General features: G+C 37.9%; 3 protein-coding genes across 4 annotated transcripts; 1 reads left to right on the top strand and 2 right to left on the bottom strand.

The window, feature by feature from the left end:
• Positions 1-57: 57 nt before the first annotated feature.
• On the top strand, positions 58-1939 carry LOC115428650 (apolipoprotein A-IV-like). The gene is made up of 3 exons (XM_030147800.1): positions 58-101; positions 179-329; positions 1360-1939. The coding sequence occupies exons 1-3, from the start codon at positions 62-64 to the stop codon at positions 1937-1939; spliced, it is 771 nt and encodes a 256-aa protein (XP_030003660.1). The 5' UTR covers positions 58-61.
• A 1371-nt stretch (positions 1940-3310) lies between these two features.
• tomm40l (translocase of outer mitochondrial membrane 40 homolog, like) lies at positions 3311-8389 on the bottom strand. The gene is made up of 10 exons (XM_030148084.1): positions 8286-8389; positions 7383-7597; positions 7214-7281; positions 6933-7025; positions 6746-6847; positions 5624-5729; positions 5412-5534; positions 5251-5327; positions 4935-5037; positions 3311-4042 (listed from the first exon to the last, which is right to left on the bottom strand). The coding sequence occupies exons 2-10, from the start codon at positions 7594-7596 to the stop codon at positions 3903-3905; spliced, it is 1026 nt and encodes a 341-aa protein (XP_030003944.1). The 5' UTR covers position 7597; positions 8286-8389; the 3' UTR covers positions 3311-3902.
• A 1087-nt stretch (positions 8390-9476) lies between these two features.
• Positions 9477-21604, bottom strand: LOC115427985 (probable ATP-dependent RNA helicase ddx6). Of its 2 annotated transcripts, none has more exons than XM_030146743.1 (13): positions 21434-21604; positions 18893-19989; positions 18698-18802; positions 18097-18226; positions 17777-17923; positions 17571-17665; positions 17287-17409; positions 16218-16346; positions 15867-15983; positions 15153-15216; positions 14956-15057; positions 14429-14648; positions 9477-13468 (listed from the first exon to the last, which is right to left on the bottom strand). In XM_030146743.1, exons 2-12 carry the CDS (start codon positions 19133-19135, stop codon positions 14434-14436), a joined length of 1470 nt encoding a protein of 489 aa, XP_030002603.1. In that variant the 5' UTR covers positions 19136-19989; positions 21434-21604; the 3' UTR covers positions 9477-13468; positions 14429-14433. The 2 variants fall into 2 exon arrangements, with proteins under 2 accessions (XP_030002603.1, XP_030002604.1); XM_030146744.1 differs by having other exon boundaries at positions 9477-13463.
• Between the last annotated feature and the right edge of the window lie 215 nt (positions 21605-21819).

Below are 21819 nucleotides of genomic sequence, written 5' to 3'. Positions count from 1 at the left end.
AATGTGAATTTGTTTTTGTAAAACTGGACTCTCTTTCTTCCCAACAGAGTCAGATTCCATCATGAAGGTCCTTGCGGTTCTTGCACTTTGTGTTTTCACTGGTGAGTCATGTTTAGACTTTCGTAATTAAACTCTCATGCAGCAGCAGCAGGTTCTGAATCTGATGTTTTGTTCACAGTTTGCAACGCCAACGTTGTGTGGCATGAGCAGCCCAAGACCCAGCTGGACTTGGTCAAAGATGCTTTTTGGGACTACGTTGCCAAGGCGACCCTCACTGCTGAAGACTCCCTGAGGCAGATCAGAGAGTCTGAGATGGGACAGGACCTGAAGTAAGAGTCTTAATGTGTCAAAGAGGCTGGACAGAGGAAGAAATACTATGTTTAAGCAGAAGTAGTCAAATCCTAAAGTAAATACAGCGATGGAAAATGTAGTACTAAAGTTAAAAGTCCATGTAACTGAAAAGTTAATGAATTTGACATAGATTATTAATAGTGAAGCATCAGCGTGTTACTGTAAAGTAATATGAACTTCTTTATAGCAGGTTTTTCTACCAAACAAATCTGAATTCATAGATATTTGGATACACACGTTTGTCTTGGTTTTTGTGGAGAATTTAAAAGACTTGAACAGTTATCTCAGTGAAACTATGTGAGACATTTAGACAAAAAACACTATTTGGTGGAACTTTTAGCAAATCAGAAATGTCAGACACATGAGCTTGGCTGTACACTGCATTTAATAATATGGAATAATACTAAAAAGCTGGAAAAGGCTGCTTTAATCTTGAACAATGTGTTGTATTTTTAAAGCCTGTTATATTAGACATTGTGAAAAATCTTTACGTAAAACTAATTACAGCTGTCAGATAATCTAGATGAGTGACAAGTACAATATTTGCCTCTAATGTAGAAAAATATGGCATTGCAATGTTTTTGTTTTTTTTTTCACTTCATATATTGTACTTGACACTTTCACTAAAAGACTCATTGAACTTACTGTTAAACAAATATTTCTATAACATAAAAGCAGGTCAGTGACAGCTCTTCTGAAGTGATTTTAGAGTTTGAGAAGTTTTTTGTCTTTAATTAAGTTGAAATAATTCTAGACAATCACTGTTGCTTGTCTTTTTTCAGCCAAATCTTCCATTTCAGTGCTTTTCTCTTATTTGCTCATTTGAAATTGTGGTTTAGTTGATTCACTTGACATTAAACCCATTGTTGTGACATTGTGAAAAGATATTACACAGTTTTACTATAAATATGATGCTGCATGAAGAGGAGATACTTAAGTCAAACACCTCAGATGTGACCTCAGTGTTCAGCATCACCATGTTAATCACTGGTCATTTGTGTCCGACAGCACCAGGATTTCCCAGAGCGCTGACACCGTGAACCAGTACATCGTGGCTCTGAAGGCCCAGGTGGCTCCTCTGTCTCAGAACCTCATGGATCAGCTCAACCAGGAGACCGAGCAGCTGAAGACTCGTCTGCAGAACGACCTGACCACTCTGAGCACCAGCGTGCAGCCCTACGCCGAGGAACTCATGACCAAGATCCAGCAACAGGTGGAGGAGATGAAGAAAGAAGTGACCCCCTATGCCGAGTCCATGGACCCCGAGGCCCTGAAGACCATCCTGATGCAGAAGAGCCAGGAGCTGAAGACGCAGATGGATCAGAAAATGAGCGAGCTGCAGGCCCAGATGGTCCCCTACACCGAAGAGATGAAGCAGAAGATGGACCAGAGTCTGGAGGAGTTTCAGAGGAGCATGATCCCCCTGGCCATGAATTTTGAGACCCAGTTCAACCAGAAGAGCCAGGAGATCCAGCAGAGTCTGGCTCCTTATGGAGAGGAACTGAAGGCCAAGCTGGACTCCAGCGCTCAGGACCTCCAGGCTCAGCTGACCGCCCTCTGGGAGTCTTTCACCAGGAGGACCCAGTAAACGGACTTCAACACCAACCTCATTACCTGCAATTATTTATTTCATCTCTAACAAATGTATTTTTATTTATTAAAAATGCATCAATGAAGTCTGTGTTTCATCATCTTATTTTATCTACTGTAAAAGATTTCTCCAGACATTTGTTTTCATAATAACTCAGGTTGCACCAACAATTATTCATGAATTATTCAACTTGACTAAATCATAGTTTACATGGTGGCTTAGATCAGAGGTGTAAAAATCATTTTAGTTCAGGGGCCACGTACAACAAATATGCCAGACCAGTAAAATAATAACAACATAACATATAAGTAATGACAACCCAAAAATGTTCTCTAGTTTTAGTGCAATAAACTAAAATTAGAATATGAAAATATTTACATTTGAAAACTAGCTTTACACAAAAATGTGAATAATCTGAAAATCCATGAACCAGAAATTTCTCAAGAAAAATAAGTGCTTCATCTTATCATTTACACATGTGCATTAGAGCTTACAGATCACAGTGGATCCACAAAGGCACAAAACATTTAGTAACAGGCGTCTGAAACTGAAAACAAAGCATTTAACTTCAGATCAAAGCATCTTGTCAAGACTCAGTACCACTCTTAACTCTCATTTTGTTCTGTGTAATTTTTGGATTTTACATCCTCTGAGACTTGCACTCACACGTACACACACATATAAAAAAAAGGGGGGGGGGGGGTCTGCCTACTTATTTAATTTTAAAGTAATCTATAAAGGGCTGCCAAATTGAATAAAATTACTTTGTATTATCTTTTAGTGAAAATGTGATTTTTTCCAAATGTAAGTATTGTATAATATCTTTCAACAGAGCCTGATGAGTTGAAGGATTTTTGTTTTTCCAGTTTAACAGAATTAGGCATCTGGCCAGTAGTATCACACACCTCAAAACTACACTCTGTTTAGTACAAAGGTCCACTCCTGTTGTGACACCCTTCACCTCGGTGCTGTAGCTGTGGTTGGCGGCACCTCGGAGTCTAAGAATATATAATTGTTTGACTAAAAAACACGACAGGTAATTTTAATCTACAATATTTACTTTTAAAAGACTCACAAGTTGTAGATTTCATGTGAACTTTAGTTCAGATGTTTGTGACTGAATTAAATGTATACCATAAAAATAATTTAAATTTTTGGTGATATTTTAAATATAACTACATATCCTTGAGCTCTCACAGTTAAGTATAGGACGGAAAAGTTACTAATATAACAATGGCAACTCATCTAAATAGTTAGAAAAATGTTTAATATTATTCCTACTGTGAACATTAGATTGTGTTGACACATATTAATCAGTGTTTGTATTTTCATGTTGTCTGACTGGAATGAAATTAAGAAATGGGACCGTTTTAGTAAGAAATGGTATTTATCAGTTTCCAAGAGGTATATACAGGTAATACATTTACTGTTCCACATGTATGTAACATAAAAAGGCAACAAAATAAGTTGATGGATTGTGAACATCGTACACATTACAGTATCCCCTTCTGTTAACTGGTAAACTTTTCTGTAAAAAAAACAAAACTAAAACATGAAAATGACAGCATCATTCACGTCATGCCAACAGACTTAACAGTAAAAAAAAAAAAAAAAAAAAAAAAAAAAAAGAAAAAGTAAAAGTCAAACAGGCACTGAAACAAACTGCTCTGTATTTGTGTACTGCTTTACAACAGATGAGTTTAATCTTTCTACTATCGGGTTGAATGTGTTTTGGAAGTCTGGATTGATCACACAATTTTTACACTTGTGATCGTTAATATGATTAAATTCTTTTTGATTTACATAGTTACCTTCCAGTGATTCAATAAACCCTGTGGTGAATCCAGTAATAATATGATAATAATCAGTCTGCTACAGAGGTCAGATGGTCAAGTCTATTCATCCAAGAGTCTGTTTTATGAAGTCCATCTGCGGGATGTTAACCCGCCGCTCGCCAAGTTTAACCGATAGTGACACCAAAACCGCACTGAAACTTGTTCTTGCGGTGGTTGAGGAAGGAAGAGAGGACGAGGGAGAGCGGCAGAGGGAGTAACTTCTTTTCTAATGTTGCACCGACGATCCAGTTACTGTCTACTGAACCTGAGACACGGAAAGACAGGATGTTAGACGACATTATTATAAAAAAAAAATCACAAAAAGAAACAAAAACACCTACAATTACTTGACATTTACTAGGCAACATAAAAAAGACACTCCTTTAAAGTAAACAGGTAAAGGATAGTTCATTTATTTTATTTCTGTTCTTTTGCATCTTAAAAATAAATGCAGAGTGCAAAAATGACAGTAGTAACAATGTGGTTTGTTAATTGTTTATGGTTCAAAGAGAGTGGGGAAAAAGTCAAAAAGAACTCAGGTTTTCGTCTATTGCTAAAATACACGCATTTTTCTAATTTTGCTTTCCATTTTGTTGTTTAAGACACATTTCCACTTACTACATTTATCCAATATAAACTTCACATCTGATTTTCCTATTCTTTTAAGTGTGCAGTTATTTACATTAGCCAAATACTCATATTAAAACTAATCGAATTTATGAACAGCCAAACATTAAATCATTTATTTCACATTTCTGGGTGAATCAGGCTGTTGCAAGATAACAGAACTGTTTTCCAACAATGTATTGATATTTGCTTTTGCACCAATGTGATGGTGTGTCTTATTTACTAGTTACTGACCTAAAGGATAAGTAAAAGACAAACAATCCTGAACAAATAGAGAAGGGTTCTCAATGCATCTTCTAGTAGAGATGCATATAACAGTAGACTTAAAGAAAAAGTAGAAGAGGTGGAGTGAGAGACTCAAGAAAGTATAGTATTGTCCAAGCATCACTATTTGCACCATTAAAGGGCTTTTAATTTATCAGTGTGCTCCAGCTTTACTCTTTTTTTCTTCACTCAGGATCAAGCTTTTTCTCTATAAAACTGTCAAAAGTCATAATTAACTCTTCTCCATCACAGTAAACACACTGTACCTTTGAACTGTAAATTGGCTTTCGGTACATCTAACTGGTAGCCAAATGACACGCTGGTGTCCTGCATGCGGCTGCTCGCTTCAAACTCCACACCAACCTGCAGCTGTGAAAGGACAAAGTCAAACCAAACCTGAGTCAGAAAATCCAGGCTAAACCACATCCTACTCTTTGTGGCCAAAGTGTAAAAAAACACATTTAATTTGAAGGAATTACAAATATATGGTCTTTTACCTAAATAAATAATCTGATTGCAAATCCATTATAACCTTGGTATGCACATAATTGTCAGCAGAAAAGGGAAGATAAAAATCATTACCTGTTCATTAGCTTTGTGGTAATATGAGGCATGAGCCCCCGCTGAGCCGAGGGTCAGTGTTGCGATGTAGTTGTTACCTGTGAATAGGGAGGTGAAGTCAGGAGGATAACAAAACTCTGACCAAATCTAACCAAAGCCCAGATTAATATTCAGAGTTGAACCTGTGTATCTGCCGACTAAAGACATCACTGATCCCTCCTCTCCTGGTCTGCGGTGATAAACCAGCTCCCCTCCCAGAGCCAGAGCAGGTGTTATGGACTGGAGATAATGTGCTACAACAAGACCTGACAGCAAGAGGCTCACATCAAACACTGGTTACAGATGAGTATAAAATAATGAAAGTAATCTAAACCAGTTCACGATGTATGCTCACCAGAACCAACAAGAACATCTGGATTTCCAAGTGTAACTGTTGCAGTAAAATCTTCTCCTCTGAGCTCAGCATCACCTTGCCAGTTCACAAATTTATGCTGTTGTGTCTGAGGAGGACAACGTCACATGCGCAGAAAAAACATCAGGTTGCAGCAGCTTTATCATCGGTGCTACAGTTTGCACTTTAGGGCATTTGCTATCCACAAAATTCGGATGACATCGAAAAGCTGCTGTTATTCTGATCTTTCCGACACTGTATAAAACTTTACAGTAGAAGCCCGCATTGCCTTTTGGGGAGGGGTGGAAGTCAGTGGAGCTCAGTGGGGAAGAGCAGGCAGAGCAGAGTGCAGGTGGTAACACAGAGACGACAGATTTCAATTGCCTTTAGCTGCATTTTAGCAGTGTTTTTGCTGTGAATTCTTGTAAACATTTGTATATAGTAGTGACAGTATTGTTTTTGGGGTGTTCTACTGATGTGTTTTACGGTGTTTTTGTGGAGTTCAAACGTTTTTTTTTTTTCTTCACTTTTGTCCCACTGTCTTTATCTGTACTTTCTGATTTCTATAGTTTTTATACATTTATTTCTTTAATCTCATAAAATTGAACATTCACAGTTGTTTTTCATAATAAATATGATAAGAAATGCAAGTCTGTTTTTTTTTTGCTATAATATACTGTTTTAAACATTTAATACATATAATAATGATAATCAATGGCTAGATATTTACAGTTAAGTTCTTCCTGAAAAAAGGTGTAAAAGAATTGGCAAAAAAGACATTTTCTGACACTTTTATTGCACAAAAAAAACAAAAAAAAAAACAAGCCTCATGTCTAGGTGCAGGAAATTTGACTGGAGTTTCTTGAATGTTTCCTACTTAAAACACCTATACATAAAGTCTTCAAACTCAACGAGTTTAATATATTCAGCGTGTATTGGTGGGGGATGGGGACAGACGGCGTATTTTCTTGTTTAGGGTGTACAAACATCACAGCTTATTGCAAAACTCTACCCCCTCTGAGGTTACAGAAGCTATTTCTTTAAATCATTGCCTATAACAACTTGGACTTTTGAAATAATGTTGAGGCTCTAAACAGAATTACAAATTAACAAATTCAGGTTTACCTGGAAGGCCAGTTTGGATCGTATTCTGTGGCTGATCTGGTGGATGACCTGAGCATTTAAGCTGCCACTGTTGTCCATGTCTCCCACCATGACTGGAAAAAACTGAACACAGAAGAAATCAAATAAGAAACAAAAGCAATATAAAAATGCCGAAGGTAAGAACGACAGTGACTTGACTGGAGCATACCTCTGCTGGACCTGTCTGCTTGGAACCGACGTATGTAGCACCAAACCTGTAGCTTGAATCTCCTAATGTGCTCAGCATCACAGTGTGATTCACCTTAAGAGAAGGTTAATGAACAGTTTTAAATGTTGTATGCAGTCAAATGAAGCAACTTATAAAAGGGTCAAAGTCTTAGTAATCTGAGCTTTGAAGTCTTATTTCTGTGGCTAGAACCATTAGTCAACAAAGTGATGCCAAAGTATAAACATTTGTGGTAAAATGTCCTTGTGCTGATGTAAACTAACCTGAAAATGGTTGCTTAGGCCCTTGTTGACAACTAGCCTTACTCCTTCCATCTGCATAGGGAAAACCTCTGGAAAGACAGACACATACAAGGGAGTGAATATGTGTTTATTATAACATATTGAAGAGCAGACTGGAGTCTAACTGGAATAATCTCAATTCCCCATTTACCTTTGCATTTACGATGACATTCTTCAAATCCACCTGGATTGGGTAAAGGGGGTTCAACCTCCTGTTGCTGCCCTGAATCTGCCCCAGACGGAGGGATAATGGAGGAAACTGGAGGCATCCCAAAGCCTGGTGGCACCGTCAACCCAGGGGCTGCAGCACTGCCAGAGGCAGGTGGTGGAGGGTTGGGGGAGCTGGCAGCCAAAACACTCCCCATTCTGAATATACAGAGAAAATTAAAAGAATAAAAACTGCGAACAGCTAAATGTGGAAAAACATGGAAAAAAATATGGAAAAACAACATTATCAAAAAACAATTTAGGTATAAAATATCAGGTCCATTCACAGTGAATGTACACAAGGTCAGCAGAAATATCATCCTGCCTGCATGACATTAGATTCTTTTTCCCCTCTTTGAATTGTAAGCCTTTGCCTCAGTCTGTACAAGGTTTACCTGCTGCTTCTTAACAGTCAATTGATCAGAGTAAATAATGAAACAGATGGGGTGTGTTTGTTATCTAACCTTTCACACAGATCACACATCTCATTCAAACGAGGTTCAAACTGTTAGCAGTGGGTAATTAAGTAACAGCTTATTTTGATATAATGAAATATGAGAAGACAATGAATAAAAATACACCAATTTATACTGAATTGTGTGAGATAAGTGTGATGTTTTGAATGGAACTGTCTTAATTAGATACAAGTCAGCCTGGCGTTAGCTAGGCTAGCAGCTAGGCTAGCTAGAGTAGCCTCATTGTTATCTCTCAACGAGAGCCATAAACAAACAGCAAACACTAGGCGAACCAAATATCAGTCTGCGGCTGTAATCAGTCTCTAAAATAATTATTCAGTCAGCTGAAACCTTCTGTTACATAAAACACAGAGCTAATGACTGCTACTCACGTTGTAGTTCCAGAGGACGACCCAGCCGGAAGTTGAAATTGTCAGCACCGACGAAGAAGACGAACGACATTAAACCCGCCTTTTTCTTGCAGCGCAAAGTGATTGGGTAATAGTCGGCACCTCTTACAAATGCTTGGAAGAAACACCTGTCAGTCAAAGCAGTTTCCCAACTTCGCAAAGGCGTGGCTCCAGTCCTGGCGTCACTCTAACACTAAAGCTTTATTGGTTAACGGAAACTTCGCTAATTGTTGAGGGGCGGAATTTAGCATTTGGAGATCACTGATTGGTGGGGAGCGCCGTCAGTTGGATACAGGTTAGCGAGAAGAAACACCTTCAAGGTCAAACGGCAGAGGCCACATGTCACAACTTGGAACATAAGCACAGCAGAGCTAAGCAGAGACGAGACGAATATGTCAGTATCTTTTTAAATAAGATACTTAATTAAACAGTGGTAGAAATACAAGCACATTTTAATTGTTTCAAACGCAGTAGTAACAATTGTGAATTGAGATGCTCCATGTGTCCTTTCATCATTATGTGTGTTTTTGATTCATATTATTGCTGCATTAATGCGCATTTGCGTTCTGCAGATGTTTAAGGCTGAGGTCATTTCAGCTATTTGTGTATTTCACTCGTAATTTAATCCGCAATGAATTCCCTATAAGATCCTTTTTACATGTTTGTCCTTTGATAACAGCTTAAACAGTCACAGTATTTGGGAAGTAAATGGTACAAATATTTCTCTCTACCTTATACATAGTGGGGTAGAAGTATAAATATGCATAAAAAATGTGCTAAATTAGATGCCTCAAATTTGTACTCTGATAAAAAAAAAAAAAACTAGTCCCATTCGATCATTAAAAATATGAGGCCTATTGTATATGTGTCTTACTATGTTTATATACATATAACACTTATTTTACAGGTAAAAGAATTAGGAAGAGAACAGAAACGGATCATCCTTGTGACTTCAATATCTATGACAGTTCTACTGGTTTATAATTGTAAAACTGCGTTCAAAACCTGGCAACATATGAGTGGACAGCTCAAGATTAAAACAAACAAACTAAAACATGTTTGCCAGAAGAATAAATTCTTCTAAACATGTTTAACCCTGTAGGCAGCCTCTACTACATGAACTAAAAACTTTGCTCTTATGCACAAAGACAGTATAAAACACAACAAGCCATGTATGTTTCAGTTCAATTTATTCATTTTCAAAACCCTGCATGTATTTCACCTTTACAACAGTAGGACAGAGACAGTGATTAACACAAGTTGTTGAATATCTCGACCTTCAGTTTACTGCATTTTTAAGAACAAAAAAAGAAAAGAAAAAAAAGGGGGACAAAAACATTACTTCAGCATTGTAAATGACACTTTTGAAATAAAACTCAATCAAAATCAGATCAGGAAGGAAAGAAAATAGGACAATAACAGAAGATAAAGTTACTGACTAGCAAATGGCATCTGCTTTTTGGTTTTTAAAACTTGTCTGACTTGTTTTAGGAGAAATGAGGTATAAAAACTAAACAAATCAAATCCACAGGATGCTGAAGCTCCTTTGGGATGACAGACAATTAGAACCACATTCTTTCCAAATTGTAGAGAAAACGCTTATATTATTCTCTGCTATGCCAAAAAATAAATACAATTTTTTAAAAAGCTGATTAAGAGTCTACAGAGCACTGTTTTCTATCCATGCTGAAGGGGAAATACTGCAATAAGTTTATTCTCCGCTTATTTTTTAAATTTTATTTATTTATTTTTAACATCAATTGTGCCAATTTTAACATTTAACCTGGCTGAAATGGTCTGAAGCGTGGGTGAGTCTACATTAGTGCAGCAAATTAAAGAGATCCAATTCAAATTCAGCTTTGCACATTAATATCAACATCAGCCATTATTATTTCAGTTGAGGCCCTTATATTTTTAATACTAATTGAGAATTCACTGAGCCTCGAGTTATTTCTACCCAAATCCTCACCCTCTTCGTAAACTTTTCCTTCTTTTTTTTTTATTTTTATTTTTTTTAACAGATACTTTGAGACAAGTTTCTGACAAATATCCCTCCCCCCATTAAGCACTCCTGACTTGTGCGGTCAGAGCGCAAACACACAGACAAAGACGTCTTGACAACCACCAGATGACAAAAATCAACTCAACATTCATGACTGCATTCGTCAAAACCTCCTTTGTGACTGTATGAGGTCTAACAGATCATTACTTTTGCGTGCTCGAAGAGTTTCAACCCTACTTCATGCTGCTATTTTTGCGAGTAACCCCTCCGCAAAAAAAAACAACACCAAAGTTGGATTGAACTGCTGCTTTCAAGATGATGCCTAAAACATCTGATTACCCTATGAACTGACTGCGATGTATTTTATTTTTAGGTGCATCTCTGCCTTTTTTTTTTTTTTTGGACTTTTGGGTCACAAAGGAGATCAGGGAATGATTGTCAGGGATGCGCTTAAGAACACAAAACATCAAGAAGAACAGTAAAGTGGTCATTTGTCATTAGAAATTAAATGTCTAGAAAACTCAATAGAAGAATGGAAATTGGGGAAAAAAAAACAAACAGAAGTCACATCCCTGACAACTGTAAACACCCATACAGATATTTAAGACGTTGCATATCGCCAACAAAAACGCACAAGACGAATCTGCAAATGAAAGCACATGAAAAAAAAAAAAAAAGACAGCTTGAACCGCGTTTACATGCAGCGACAATTGAATTTGCACTGAGGAGGAAATCAAGCTGGTTCCAATTGAATGAAAACGATTTTCTAAAACACCAGTTGAAGCTGCATGTAATCGTAGTATTTCTTAAAACTCAAACATACATCCCTCATTCTTTAACACACACAACAAACACACACCTCACCGTCTCTTTCACACTTTCACACTCATGCACACATTCCACTTTTTGGTTTTGCTTCAATGTAAATCCTGAAAACCTATTTCAAGGAAGAAAAAAAAAAAAATCTCCACCACCCATGAAGCAAAGTATTTTCTTTTTTGTGTAATTGTAAACGACTAGTGTAAACAATGAATCATTTACAATTTAGTTTCCTCAAAATGATTCACAACACCTCGTATAAAGATTGCCCTAGTGGAAATGGACTGAGTTGCTGAAAATAAATCACAGCACTTTGATCATCTGTCACGTCGACATGGAACAGGTTCAAGAAGATCACAGTGCTTCAACGCTTTCCAGAAACTCCCTCCTGTGTATTACTTAGCGCTCTCTCTCTCTCTCGCACTTAAAACACTAAGGGTTTTTCGTTTTCACTGTTCTGCTGGAAGCTTTAAGTACCAGAGAGAAGGAAAGATTCAAGATGCTCCACAGAGCATCTGATAAACACTTGGCTTCTGCAAACCCACCCGAAAAACCTCCAGGATTTCACCTTCACAGAGCCCCCGCCCCCTCCAAACTGCTTTAAGCAACATCAAAAATAAGTCTTAAAAGCAAAAATACTCTCTTTTTTATGTCTTTTTTTATCGTTAGTAACGCTCTGTAAGGGGAGGACAAAAAAAAGTCACAGCTGCCTTTTCAAAGATGCTACAATTTTGCTTTCAAAACACAGAGCCCGCCCCTTGTAAAGATCATCCTCACATTTTTAGAATTAGAAAACAAAAGCTGTGCCAGGGGAAAAACAACAAAAAATACACAAAAAGGAAAAGGTTTATGGCTGCTGCTGCAGAAAGAAACTATTTGTTCTGTTTTTTTTTTTTGTGTCATAACTCAATTACAAGTTGAAGTGGTCCTCAAAGGCTGAGCAGGTTTCATCACCCTGCGGTCCACGAGAGCTTTTACTGTTCCATGAAATCAAAACTATTCTGAAGACGAGTTTTACTGAATAGATCATCGAGCAGCAGCAACACAAATGACAACAATGCTTAAGAGCTTGGCATTCAACCACTGGGCTGCAAAATATACATTTACTTGGCAACAGATACATTCACCAACTTCAATTTGTTATGATGGGGCCTGAGTTTTAGCTCAGGATCCGAAAAAAATGCTCATGTAATTCATCTTTAAATGGGGAAAAGAGAAAAATGACAAAGTTACACCACAGCATTTTGCACCAATAACTCTGGACATGTGATAACCATCAATTCATCTCCTTTGCATCAGGTTAAAAATGTGGATTCTTTTTTCAAAGCTGCTCTGAACCAACCGCCAATGCACCGAAACAAGAGAGAATAAAAAGACAGTTTCCATCCACCAGCTGCAGTGGCTGATGGGTTTTTACAGTATTCACCAACCAAATGTGAAGTTTTTCTCTATGTAAAAGAGCCTCCAGATAGGAGCTGTCTGTGGTAAGATCACCTTTGACGGCTTTAATGTAACAGCATGAGGCTGCCGTTTGTTTCCCATGCTGTTTGTGCAGCCAAACGTCTGAACCAGTGTGGGGCTTTTGTCTTTAGGTAGTCCTCTCATTTTGTTAAAACTCTGCACATGTATCATTCATAGTGAAAGGGAAAACAGTCAGTATTTAAATAAAGCTGCCCTTATTTTTTATTGCAACGTTCACATTAAAAATAAACGTTCACATTCAGGATGTTTTCAAGGAGTCGTGTTGTGACACCTCCCAGCAGGAGTACCTTTTTTCCCTTGCATAATGGATGCTAAACAAAAATTCAGGTTATGTTTTATTTGTCTTGTTTGTGCTCGTACTCTGCTGCATGACAGGAAACAGCAGGCTATGAATGGATGAGTGCACATGGGAGTAAGTAAGGCACTTAAGTGACAACAGCAGTGTAAGTGGACGTAACAAGGGCTGGTGTTCAGCGCATTACTGTAACATTAAAGAGGAAGCCAACCTTGCGGCTGGTGATGGAAACTGTCAATGGCTCAAAACAGCTCTGATATTTGCCTGATGTATATTTTTGGAAAAGTGGGAGAAGGTCAGATATTCTAAGCTCATACACAGGATGCTCTGTTCAGTTCGAGTTTGGTGCAAAACAATATGGTTTAACTTTCGCATCTAATTTAGGAAAATAATGAGGCAGCTTACTTTAAAAGGTAAAACTAAAGAGGTGCTTCAAAATGAAAAGAGCTTTAACATCCGCTTGACAGGCGGGAAATTAAAAGAGGAAGAAATGTGAAACTGAATAGTTGCCTGAAGCCTGTGTGCAAGCGCTGATGTCTGTGCAAAAGCCTGGTGCATCCAACTGTCCTAGAAGAAATATAAAACTACAGTTAGGACGACAGCTCTTCCATGCACTGACATGATACTGCAGGCTGGAGATAGGGGCAATAAAATCATTCCAATATGCACTAGTGTCAGATACTTCATAAATTGCACTGACAAAACTGTTTAATTTCATTTTGCAATATTTCATACATTTTCAGTGATGTTTAAATTCTAAGAGATACATGGATAACATGATAACTACTATAATAATATGGTTCATTTTATCTTCTGTCTTGTGGCCATTTTACTGGAATTGCATGATCTACAGAGAAAACAAACATGATGTGACTGAGTAATACATTTTACAGAGTTACTTGAGTGAAATGCTTCGAGTGTTTATGTTCTGTCACAGTGAGTATGCTTAGGGCTCTAAGTGTTAAAGATAATAACAGACATGGTGCATGTGAAATAAGCAGCAGCTATTTTGTTCTGCTATTGATTTGAATGAGAGACCATTCGCTGCAGAAAATACACAGTTTGTTTAAATGTAATGAAAGCTCACTAGTAGTTCAGTTGAATGACAAACCTGAAGTGTGATTCCTTTCTGGTTGGTGAATGTGTTATTCAACTGAACCATCCATTCTACTGCTACATTAATACTGTCGCAGTTTAGTGTTGACTTTAGTCTGCTACTATTACTGCAGAAATGGGAGACTCACTTCACTTACAGTTAATATTATTGAACTTCTTGTGTATTTTATTTGTGTTGGATATATCTGAGACTGAACAGCAATGATCAATTGGTGTTTCTGTCGAATTGTGTATATTTCTATTGTATTTGTGTGTTTTGACAAATAAAGTGGATGAATTCCATCTTTTTTCTCCTCATCTTTAGGTTCTTAAAAATCCCCATTAACTATCAATAGACATTAAGAACTTTCCTATGAGTATTTTTTAGTTACATTGTCCAGCCCTAGTGCTGACTTTCTTTCAGTGTCTCACCTGTTTTAGGTGCTGTCCTGTTGGTGTCCTGACTTCTCTTCGACCTCCTCCACATCACAGTCAGCGTTGGAGCAGTGGTATTCGGCCACGTACAGGCTCTTGTCGATGCTACTGGGGATGGGCTTGATGTCAGTCACCAGCTGGTCTTCGATGGCCTTAAGATTGAAACGGTCCTCTGACGTGATCAGGTTGATAGCCAGGCCCAGGTGACCGAACCTCCCTAAAAAGGAAGAGAGTATTCTTTACTCCTGATGTCCATATATCACATTTCTTTCAATGGTCAAAACAAGATTCTCTCTACAGCAGAATACAAGATCCTCACTCTGGAACACGTTCAACTGTGGCAGATGGATACCACAGAAAAATCTCACATTAACAGACTGCTCAGTTCATGTGTAAATCAACAAACAGCAAAATCGCACTGAGCTGAAGTCAAGAGACTCCATGTCTGTTTATGTTCTAATTTAGCATGACTATGTTCCATTTTTTCACTCTACAAGCAAACTACAAAAAAGAAAACAACGTGCCTGATCTCCCAATACGATGAAGGTAAGTCTCAGCATTCTTGGGGAAGTCAAAGTTGATGACGACGTTGACGGCCTGGATGTCAATACCTCTGGTGAACAGATCTATTGAACGATGACAGGGGATTAGAGTGTCACCACCACTGTGTAAAATTAGACGGCCTCTTCTGAAATGTCTCACTATGCAAAAAGAGACTCACCAGTGCAGACCAGGTTTCTGCACAGACCATTTCTGAAGTCATGGAACACACGGTTTCTATATTCCTGAAAACAACAAACATAAAATACGCTAAGAAAGACAGGTGGCAAGTGTAAACCCCTTAATACAGACAACTGCAGAGACAAACAACATTTTTGTGTTAATGAAAGTAGTAATATGATGAGGCAGAGCAGTGCTGGTGGTTTAACATTAAAAGTTCTTGCCAAATGGGTTGAAACTGGCTCAAGAATCCTCTACGTCTCATACCTTTCTCCAAATATTTCTGGTTCTGTTTATTCCTGAACTCCAACCCTCCCAGTGTTTGCCTATATTTGTTGTATTTCTCTCTCCTCTGTCCACTAACCCCATAATCAGACAATATAATTGAAATAATTGCTCCCAAAATAAATCTGAATTGTTTTGAATCCACCGTTTTAAATCACCTTGACTCTCATAAAGCCAATGCAAAACCATTTGAATCAATCCACTTTCATACTTATCCAATACCTACTTTGTAAAAAGAAATACACCTATTCCCACTTTACTCGTAACACATGGTATTTACTCAAATATCAATGACAAAAATATACATTTTATGTGAATTTCGTGAAATACCCATTATAAAAGCAAAATAAGAAAATAGAAAATAAATTTAGAAAATAAGTAAAGAGTAATATCAATATAATGCATCTCTGTTGTGACCCGTGTTTCTCACCTGCATCATCTTGGCGTGGATATAGAAGCAAGAGTAACCCAGCTGAGTGATCTTCTTGGCTAAAAGCTCAACCCTTTGAGTGGAGTTGCAGAAGATGATTGACTGGTTGATCTGAAGCTGTGAATAATACAATAGTTTACATCACTATGTGAACAGTGTTTATTATCCAAATCCTATGTTACATGTACTGCTGAAAATATAAATATGGTTGCCTTTTCTGCTCATGCTGCTGTTTAAAGGAAGTGGGCAGTCACAATTTGTGCACTTACAGCTAAATGTTTACATGTTGAACTGCTTTAAAAAGTCACACATCAGTGGTTTAGACATTGATATGTATGATGAGTCAGTTACCCTGGAGAACAGCGTGTTGAGGCAGTGGACTTTCTGCCTCTCTGTGACGTAGGCGTAGTACTGAGTAATGCCCTTCAGAGTCAGCTCCTCCATCAGGTTTATCTCATAGGGTTTCTGAAGGTGCTTAGCCTGAAGCAAGGGCACAAGGAGAAAAAAAACCAAAACGTATAATGGGATTTATTTAAAACCAAGTATAACAGCATGAGATGTGCTCTTTGGTTGAGTGAGACAGTTTTTAAACAGTATAGGAGCATGACAGCATCATTGCCGTCGTTCCCATGTTTCATTAGTTCAGTGTTTCTGCAGTTCAATTTAAGACCTTTAGACATACAGCTTAAGTCCTATTACACATTCACAAAATGCCTTTTTAAAAAGACTGATTTATATTTTTCTAACCTTTATACCCAAAGCTCCTTATTAGTTACATGAAGTAGAGCAGGCTTCAAAATGCAGAGCTAGATCTCATTAAACTTGCACTTACACATATTAGATGAAATTATCGTTACCAGAGACAGTTTTTAGGAAGTGGCTTTTTTTTTTTTTTTTTTTTTTTAAATTAGGAGACACCATGTTAGCCCATACTCCAAAATGATGTGCACTGATCCAATTCAGACTTAGCTGCATAACTTGCATTATTGAGTATAGGCTCTGTGTTGGTTTTGTAAGTTTACTAAATCATGATCTCAAGCCAAGATTCCTCAAAAACACATACATTTTGTTAAAAAAAAATCCTGTTAACGTTATGATTCAATCAAGATCTATAAAAATGCATTAAAGACATAAAATTCACATGAAAAGAGCTCCTGCGAGTTCTTAAAATTTCTAGTCAACACTGTCACTGAACCAGCCAGCAGTTTTCTTCGCGAAGAAATGGAACCACAGCCTATTCAAACAATTAAACTGTGACTATCTGCTACAGACAGTGACAGCCTTGGTGAAATATACAACATACAACACAGAGCTGGGTGTAATGTCACAACAGCTTGTTCTGCAGTATGAGCCAAGTGGCGCCAAGTGGCCAGGAGCCACCGGGTTGGCTGAGCGCTGCAGCAATTAGCTGGCTACTCACCATGAACTTCTGCACACTGATTGGGAAGGTTGCAGAGTAGAGCAGGATCTGCCTGTTCTTGGCCAGGAAGCTAATGATATCCTCAATGAGCACCACAAAATCCTGAGACAGCAGTTTATCCGCCTGAAAGGAAACAGACAATTTAACACAAAGTAGGCTACACTCCAAACTATAAAACAAGCTGCTGGACTTTCATTGTGGCAATGAAACACATTTTATATACTCTATAGGAGACTGATTAGATCCAGATTTTTGCACTTCTATATGGTTTCAGTCATCTTTACCTCATCCATGATCATCATCTGGACTCTATCCACCTTTGCCACACCCTTCTTTATCAAGTCAAGGATTCTGCCAGGGGTGGCAATAACCACATGCACTGATGGAAAAGAGAATTAAAATTGTGCATGTATTTAATGTGAGTTTAGACGTACATGGAAAGCTTATTCTTGACAAAAGTCATCAAATGAAATCAGATGTGAATTTTTACCAGTTTCATCCAGGCGCATGATGTCGTCTCGCAAGTTAGTGCCTCCAGTTGTGGCCATAACTTTCACTCCTCCCAGGTGTTTGCTGATCTGGATGCAGATCTGGCTCACTTGCAGAGCCAGTTCACGGGTGGGCACCATTACAATTGCTAGAATAAATTGCACAAGACGATAAATTAGATTAAGGTAGAAAAACGGATTTCAGTGGAGGCAATTACAAACTAATGTACTTACAGACTAAGAAAAAAAGATGACATGATAGATGACGAAGACAAATGAGAAAAACTGTGGTAGTAGCGTAAAATGAAAAGTTATGTCTCACCCTGTATGTGGTCCTTTTTCAGGTCTATTCTCTCCAGCATTGGGATGAGATAGGCTCCACTTTTTCCTGTTCCATTCTTAGCACGGGCCAAAATATCCCGTCCAGACAGGGCAATGGGAATGCTCTCCTCCTGATTCAAACATGTGTGCCTTTAGTCTCATTGTGTCATCTCAATAGTATCTAATTAACAAATGGTACTGGTGACTACATGACCATGTCTACCCACACTGGAGTTTTGCCAAGAGCTGCATCTCTTTAAGAACAGTTTTTTTATTTGCATTTGCACTGCCAATAGAGCGCTGAAATGATGTAATAGCTGACTGGTGGTTGATATAGCAACATAACTTCTGCTCAACAAACAATGACAACAGGACCCTGTGTTGAGAACTACACGTTTGCTGTGCACCGTGAGTTTCATGTGAACAGAGGTGGAAAAGAGACTTAGGAAATCAGACAAGGCAATTCTCATGAAGGACCTTTGTTCACATATCTAACAATTCACCTGTTTATACAGGTGTTTAAAATGGCAGTTTCCAATACTGCATTCAAAGATGAGATAACTTAAGACCACTATGAGTCGACAGACAGAAATGCTCCATACCTGAATAGGCGATGGCTTTTCCCAACCCATTTCAAAGATGCCCATCAGGAGCTCTCGTTTGAGACAGTAATCTTCAAATTCATTCCCCTTAGTGGATGTGACATCCTGCAGTAAACACATAGGGGGGGTTAGGATAACAGTAGGTAACAAGGTGCAAACTGAAGTGACTTTAGACACATACGGAGTTCAACTCACAGAGGTTTTGACCCTGTTGTCTTTGGGAGGGAGCTTTAGGCTCTTCTTCCAGTCGTCTCCAAACTTGATGCCTCCTCCTTCTTGAGGAGCATTGCCTGCTTTCTGAGGTGGAGCCAAACTCTTGCCTTGACTTGTGGGAGCTGGCTGGACTGAAGCTGGTTTGGTCTGTCCTCTGAGTTGCCCGTTCTGCTTGTTCAGTCCCATGACAACTGGGCCGACATTTTCCGTTTTGGCAGTTGCCATTTTTCCTATTTTCCTTACTTTTGTTGAATTTTCTTGAAAGTATTAGATTTTTGCCTCTTAGGTTTTTCTTTTTAAAAATTCTCTTCAAAAGTAAAAAAATTTAATAAAGCATTAACAAACAATATTCTCTAATCTTTTAAGTCCAAAGCTTTTACAACAGAAGTCAATTCAGAGTATTTACATATACACATGTACGTGCAGTTCGGTCCCCTTCAACAAGAGTGACTGACGTACAAGCACAACAAAAAAAACAAGTTTTTACACAAGGGCTCTTCAAAATGAAGAGAAATTTGCATTCATATGCATGAATATACTTGCCCACAATATAGAAAAATTATATGTGAACAAGTATCAAAGCGGTTCAAGTCCTGAAATAGAACAACTAAGGCAATCTGAACTTGGGAAATAGCTTCTTCAATATAATCTTAGTTCAATATTTAAACTTCTGTTTCTAAAATGAACAATATTTCCTGGATCCACTTTGAGTCCATAAGAGTTGCTCAATATCTCTGTCCTTGAAAAAAGGATGTCCAACTTTGTACAAGTATTCCCCAAAAAATCATAAAGTCTGTTATGTTCTTAGTTTATTTCCACTGTGCGGGTATGTGTTGCTCCACATGCGTAGGGGAAAAAAAATAATCCTGAAATCACAAAACATACGAGGGGTTATGTAGTCCGAAGCAAAATAGCTTTCCACCCCCTTGGAGTCCGCACTGTACGTTTCCTTTCCAATCCAGGTGTTAAACCTTTTCTTCCTGAAAACCACAGGTATTCAAGTCAGTGTGTGAAGTGTGAGTGTGGCCTTGATCAACCCGCTGCCTCCTCAAAGTCAGCCAACAACTCAACCTTGTCACCTGAAAGGAATTCAACCAAAAGGATTTATACATTTAATATTCAGTGGGTTAACTAATCACTCATGCAGCAACAAGAAAGATTCCAGTGTTAAATATTACTTAAGCATCCCCTCCAGTTATGTTACAAAGAAACAGAGAAATACTCTATTGAATAATATCGGATTCTGTTAAGCTTATTTTGGATCATACATAACTTCAAACCCTTGATTAAATTTGTTGGACTTTTTTTGTTGTTGTTAAAAATAAATAATAAAAATAAAAAGGAAGACTCCATTCAAATTTTTACTGAGGCTCTGATTCAAGTGAAGGGGAACATTAAATACATTTGCCATCACATTATTAATAATTATGGACTTGTCTAAAGCAGCTGCTCAGTCCTTCACTTATTTTTCAGTCTATTAAAAAACAAGAGAAGCAATGAGTAGGTAGGATATTGTCATGAAATATTTTCCAACTACCCACAAATAGAAAAGATTTATTGCTATAAATATATATTGTGCAAATGTTTGCTTATTCTGTCACATCTTGTACACCTTGAAGTGTGTTGTGCAACCCCTATCGGAGAACTTTTGTTTTGTTTCTGGTAACCAGCGGCAAGGTTTATCTCACTATTCACAGCTTAAGGGAACAACGGCTTATACGGGTAAACTATAACTTAGGTACACCGAAAATGAAAACAGTACTTTAGAGCAGTGATCACCGGACAGTTAATTCACTTAATGATGTGGTTTAAGGTTGCAGAGACGAACGTGCCAGGTGGCAGCCTTTCCCCTGATGCAGATTAGCGAAGGAAACAGGTTTTAAATCTGACCTACAGTTAAGGCTTTGATTCTTCCCCTGTCAAATCTCAGGGGAGTTTCAACATTGTATAAAATGGAAGTAGATTAACTATTGCCGCTACCATTAAGTTTGCTTTTTCGTTGGCCAACATTCCAAAATATGTCAACTAAGTTTTACTTAAATGTTTTGGTTTCTCAAATTTACATCACGAAGCACCAGCCTTTACTGAGTATGGGTTCTCTAAAATCAATCACGTAGTCATGTTAGTTTCAACGTTTCTTGTCAAACGAGAAAGTTATTGTTGACGGAATCTGCGTTTCAACAAATACATTAGCTAGCGTTAGCTAGCCGAGATAACGTTAAGCTGTTAGCTTTGACAGCTAAATCGCTGCAATTTTTAAGTTTTAAACTTTTCACCGGATTTACATGTAGAAAAAGAAACAATATTCGTGTATAATCGTGCAAGAATAACATTTCACATTGTTAACGCTATCTTGATTCGATTTCAACGTTAGCCATTCACGGAGCGATTAGCAAGCCCACACTAGCCTCAAGGCTAATTTAGCCAAAATGACTACAGTCGCCGCTAACGGTAGATAGCCTGCTCACATCAACCGGGATGTTTTTTTAACATCTCAACTGTTGGAAGACACCGAAAACCTACCTTAACTTCTCCGTTATTTTACAAGGAATGCCAAGTTTGCGGGTGATCAATTCTATCTTTAGAAATTACTTAAACAACTGAATTTTGCTTGAAATGAATCGTCTCTATTGTGTTTCTTCTTCCTTTAAATCAACATGGTCGCCTTCTTCTTCGTCTACTCTTCCTCGGTGTTTCTCTCCTGTTTATCACGTGAGGTTGAACCACTCTGCTGCCACCTGCTGTCTCATCCAGTCAATGCAGCATCAAGAGCCACAACTGTGCAAAACTACAATAAACGAGTAAAACGCATATTTAAGTTTCTTACATACTAAATGCACTTTATGGGACTATAGTAAATGAGTGTATTTCTAAAGGTGACCTTCTCCTTTAATGCAAATAAAATGAAA

Source organism: Sphaeramia orbicularis, chromosome 11 (genome assembly GCF_902148855.1).
Source record: "Sphaeramia orbicularis chromosome 11, fSphaOr1.1, whole genome shotgun sequence".
In the NCBI taxonomy this organism is placed as follows: domain Eukaryota; kingdom Metazoa; phylum Chordata; class Actinopteri; order Kurtiformes; family Apogonidae; genus Sphaeramia; species Sphaeramia orbicularis.
Note: the sequence above shows the minus strand (reverse complement) of the source record. Positions and strands in the feature narration are given on the sequence as shown.

Excerpts from the sequence above, each read along its gene's own strand:
- tomm40l (XM_030148084.1), bottom strand. The coding sequence starts at position 7,596 with ATGGGGAGTGTTTTGGCTGCCAGCTCCCCCAACCCTCCACCACCTGCC. Across the intron at positions 7,026-7,213 it reads GCCTAAGCAACCATTTTCAG|GTGAATCACACTGTGATGCT; the intron begins GTTAGTTTACAT and ends CCTTCTCTTAAG. Across the intron at positions 5,328-5,411 it reads TTTAGTCGGCAGATACACAG|GTAACAACTACATCGCAACA; the intron begins GTTCAACTCTGA and ends CCCTATTCACAG.
- LOC115427985 (XM_030146743.1), bottom strand. The coding sequence starts at position 19,135 with ATGGCAACTGCCAAAACGGAAAATGTCGGCCCAGTTGTCATGGGACTG. Across the intron at positions 15,217-15,866 it reads TCCACGCCAAGATGATGCAG|GAATATAGAAACCGTGTGTT; the intron begins GTGAGAAACACG and ends TGTTGTTTTCAG. Across the intron at positions 14,649-14,955 it reads TCATCGTATTGGGAGATCAG|GGAGGTTCGGTCACCTGGGC; the intron begins GCACGTTGTTTT and ends CTTCCTTTTTAG.
- LOC115428650 (XM_030147800.1), top strand. The coding sequence starts at position 62 with ATGAAGGTCCTTGCGGTTCTTGCACTTTGTGTTTTCACTG. Across the intron at positions 102-178 it reads TGCACTTTGTGTTTTCACTG|TTTGCAACGCCAACGTTGTG; the intron begins GTGAGTCATGTT and ends TTTTGTTCACAG. Across the intron at positions 330-1,359 it reads GAGATGGGACAGGACCTGAA|CACCAGGATTTCCCAGAGCG; the intron begins GTAAGAGTCTTA and ends TGTGTCCGACAG.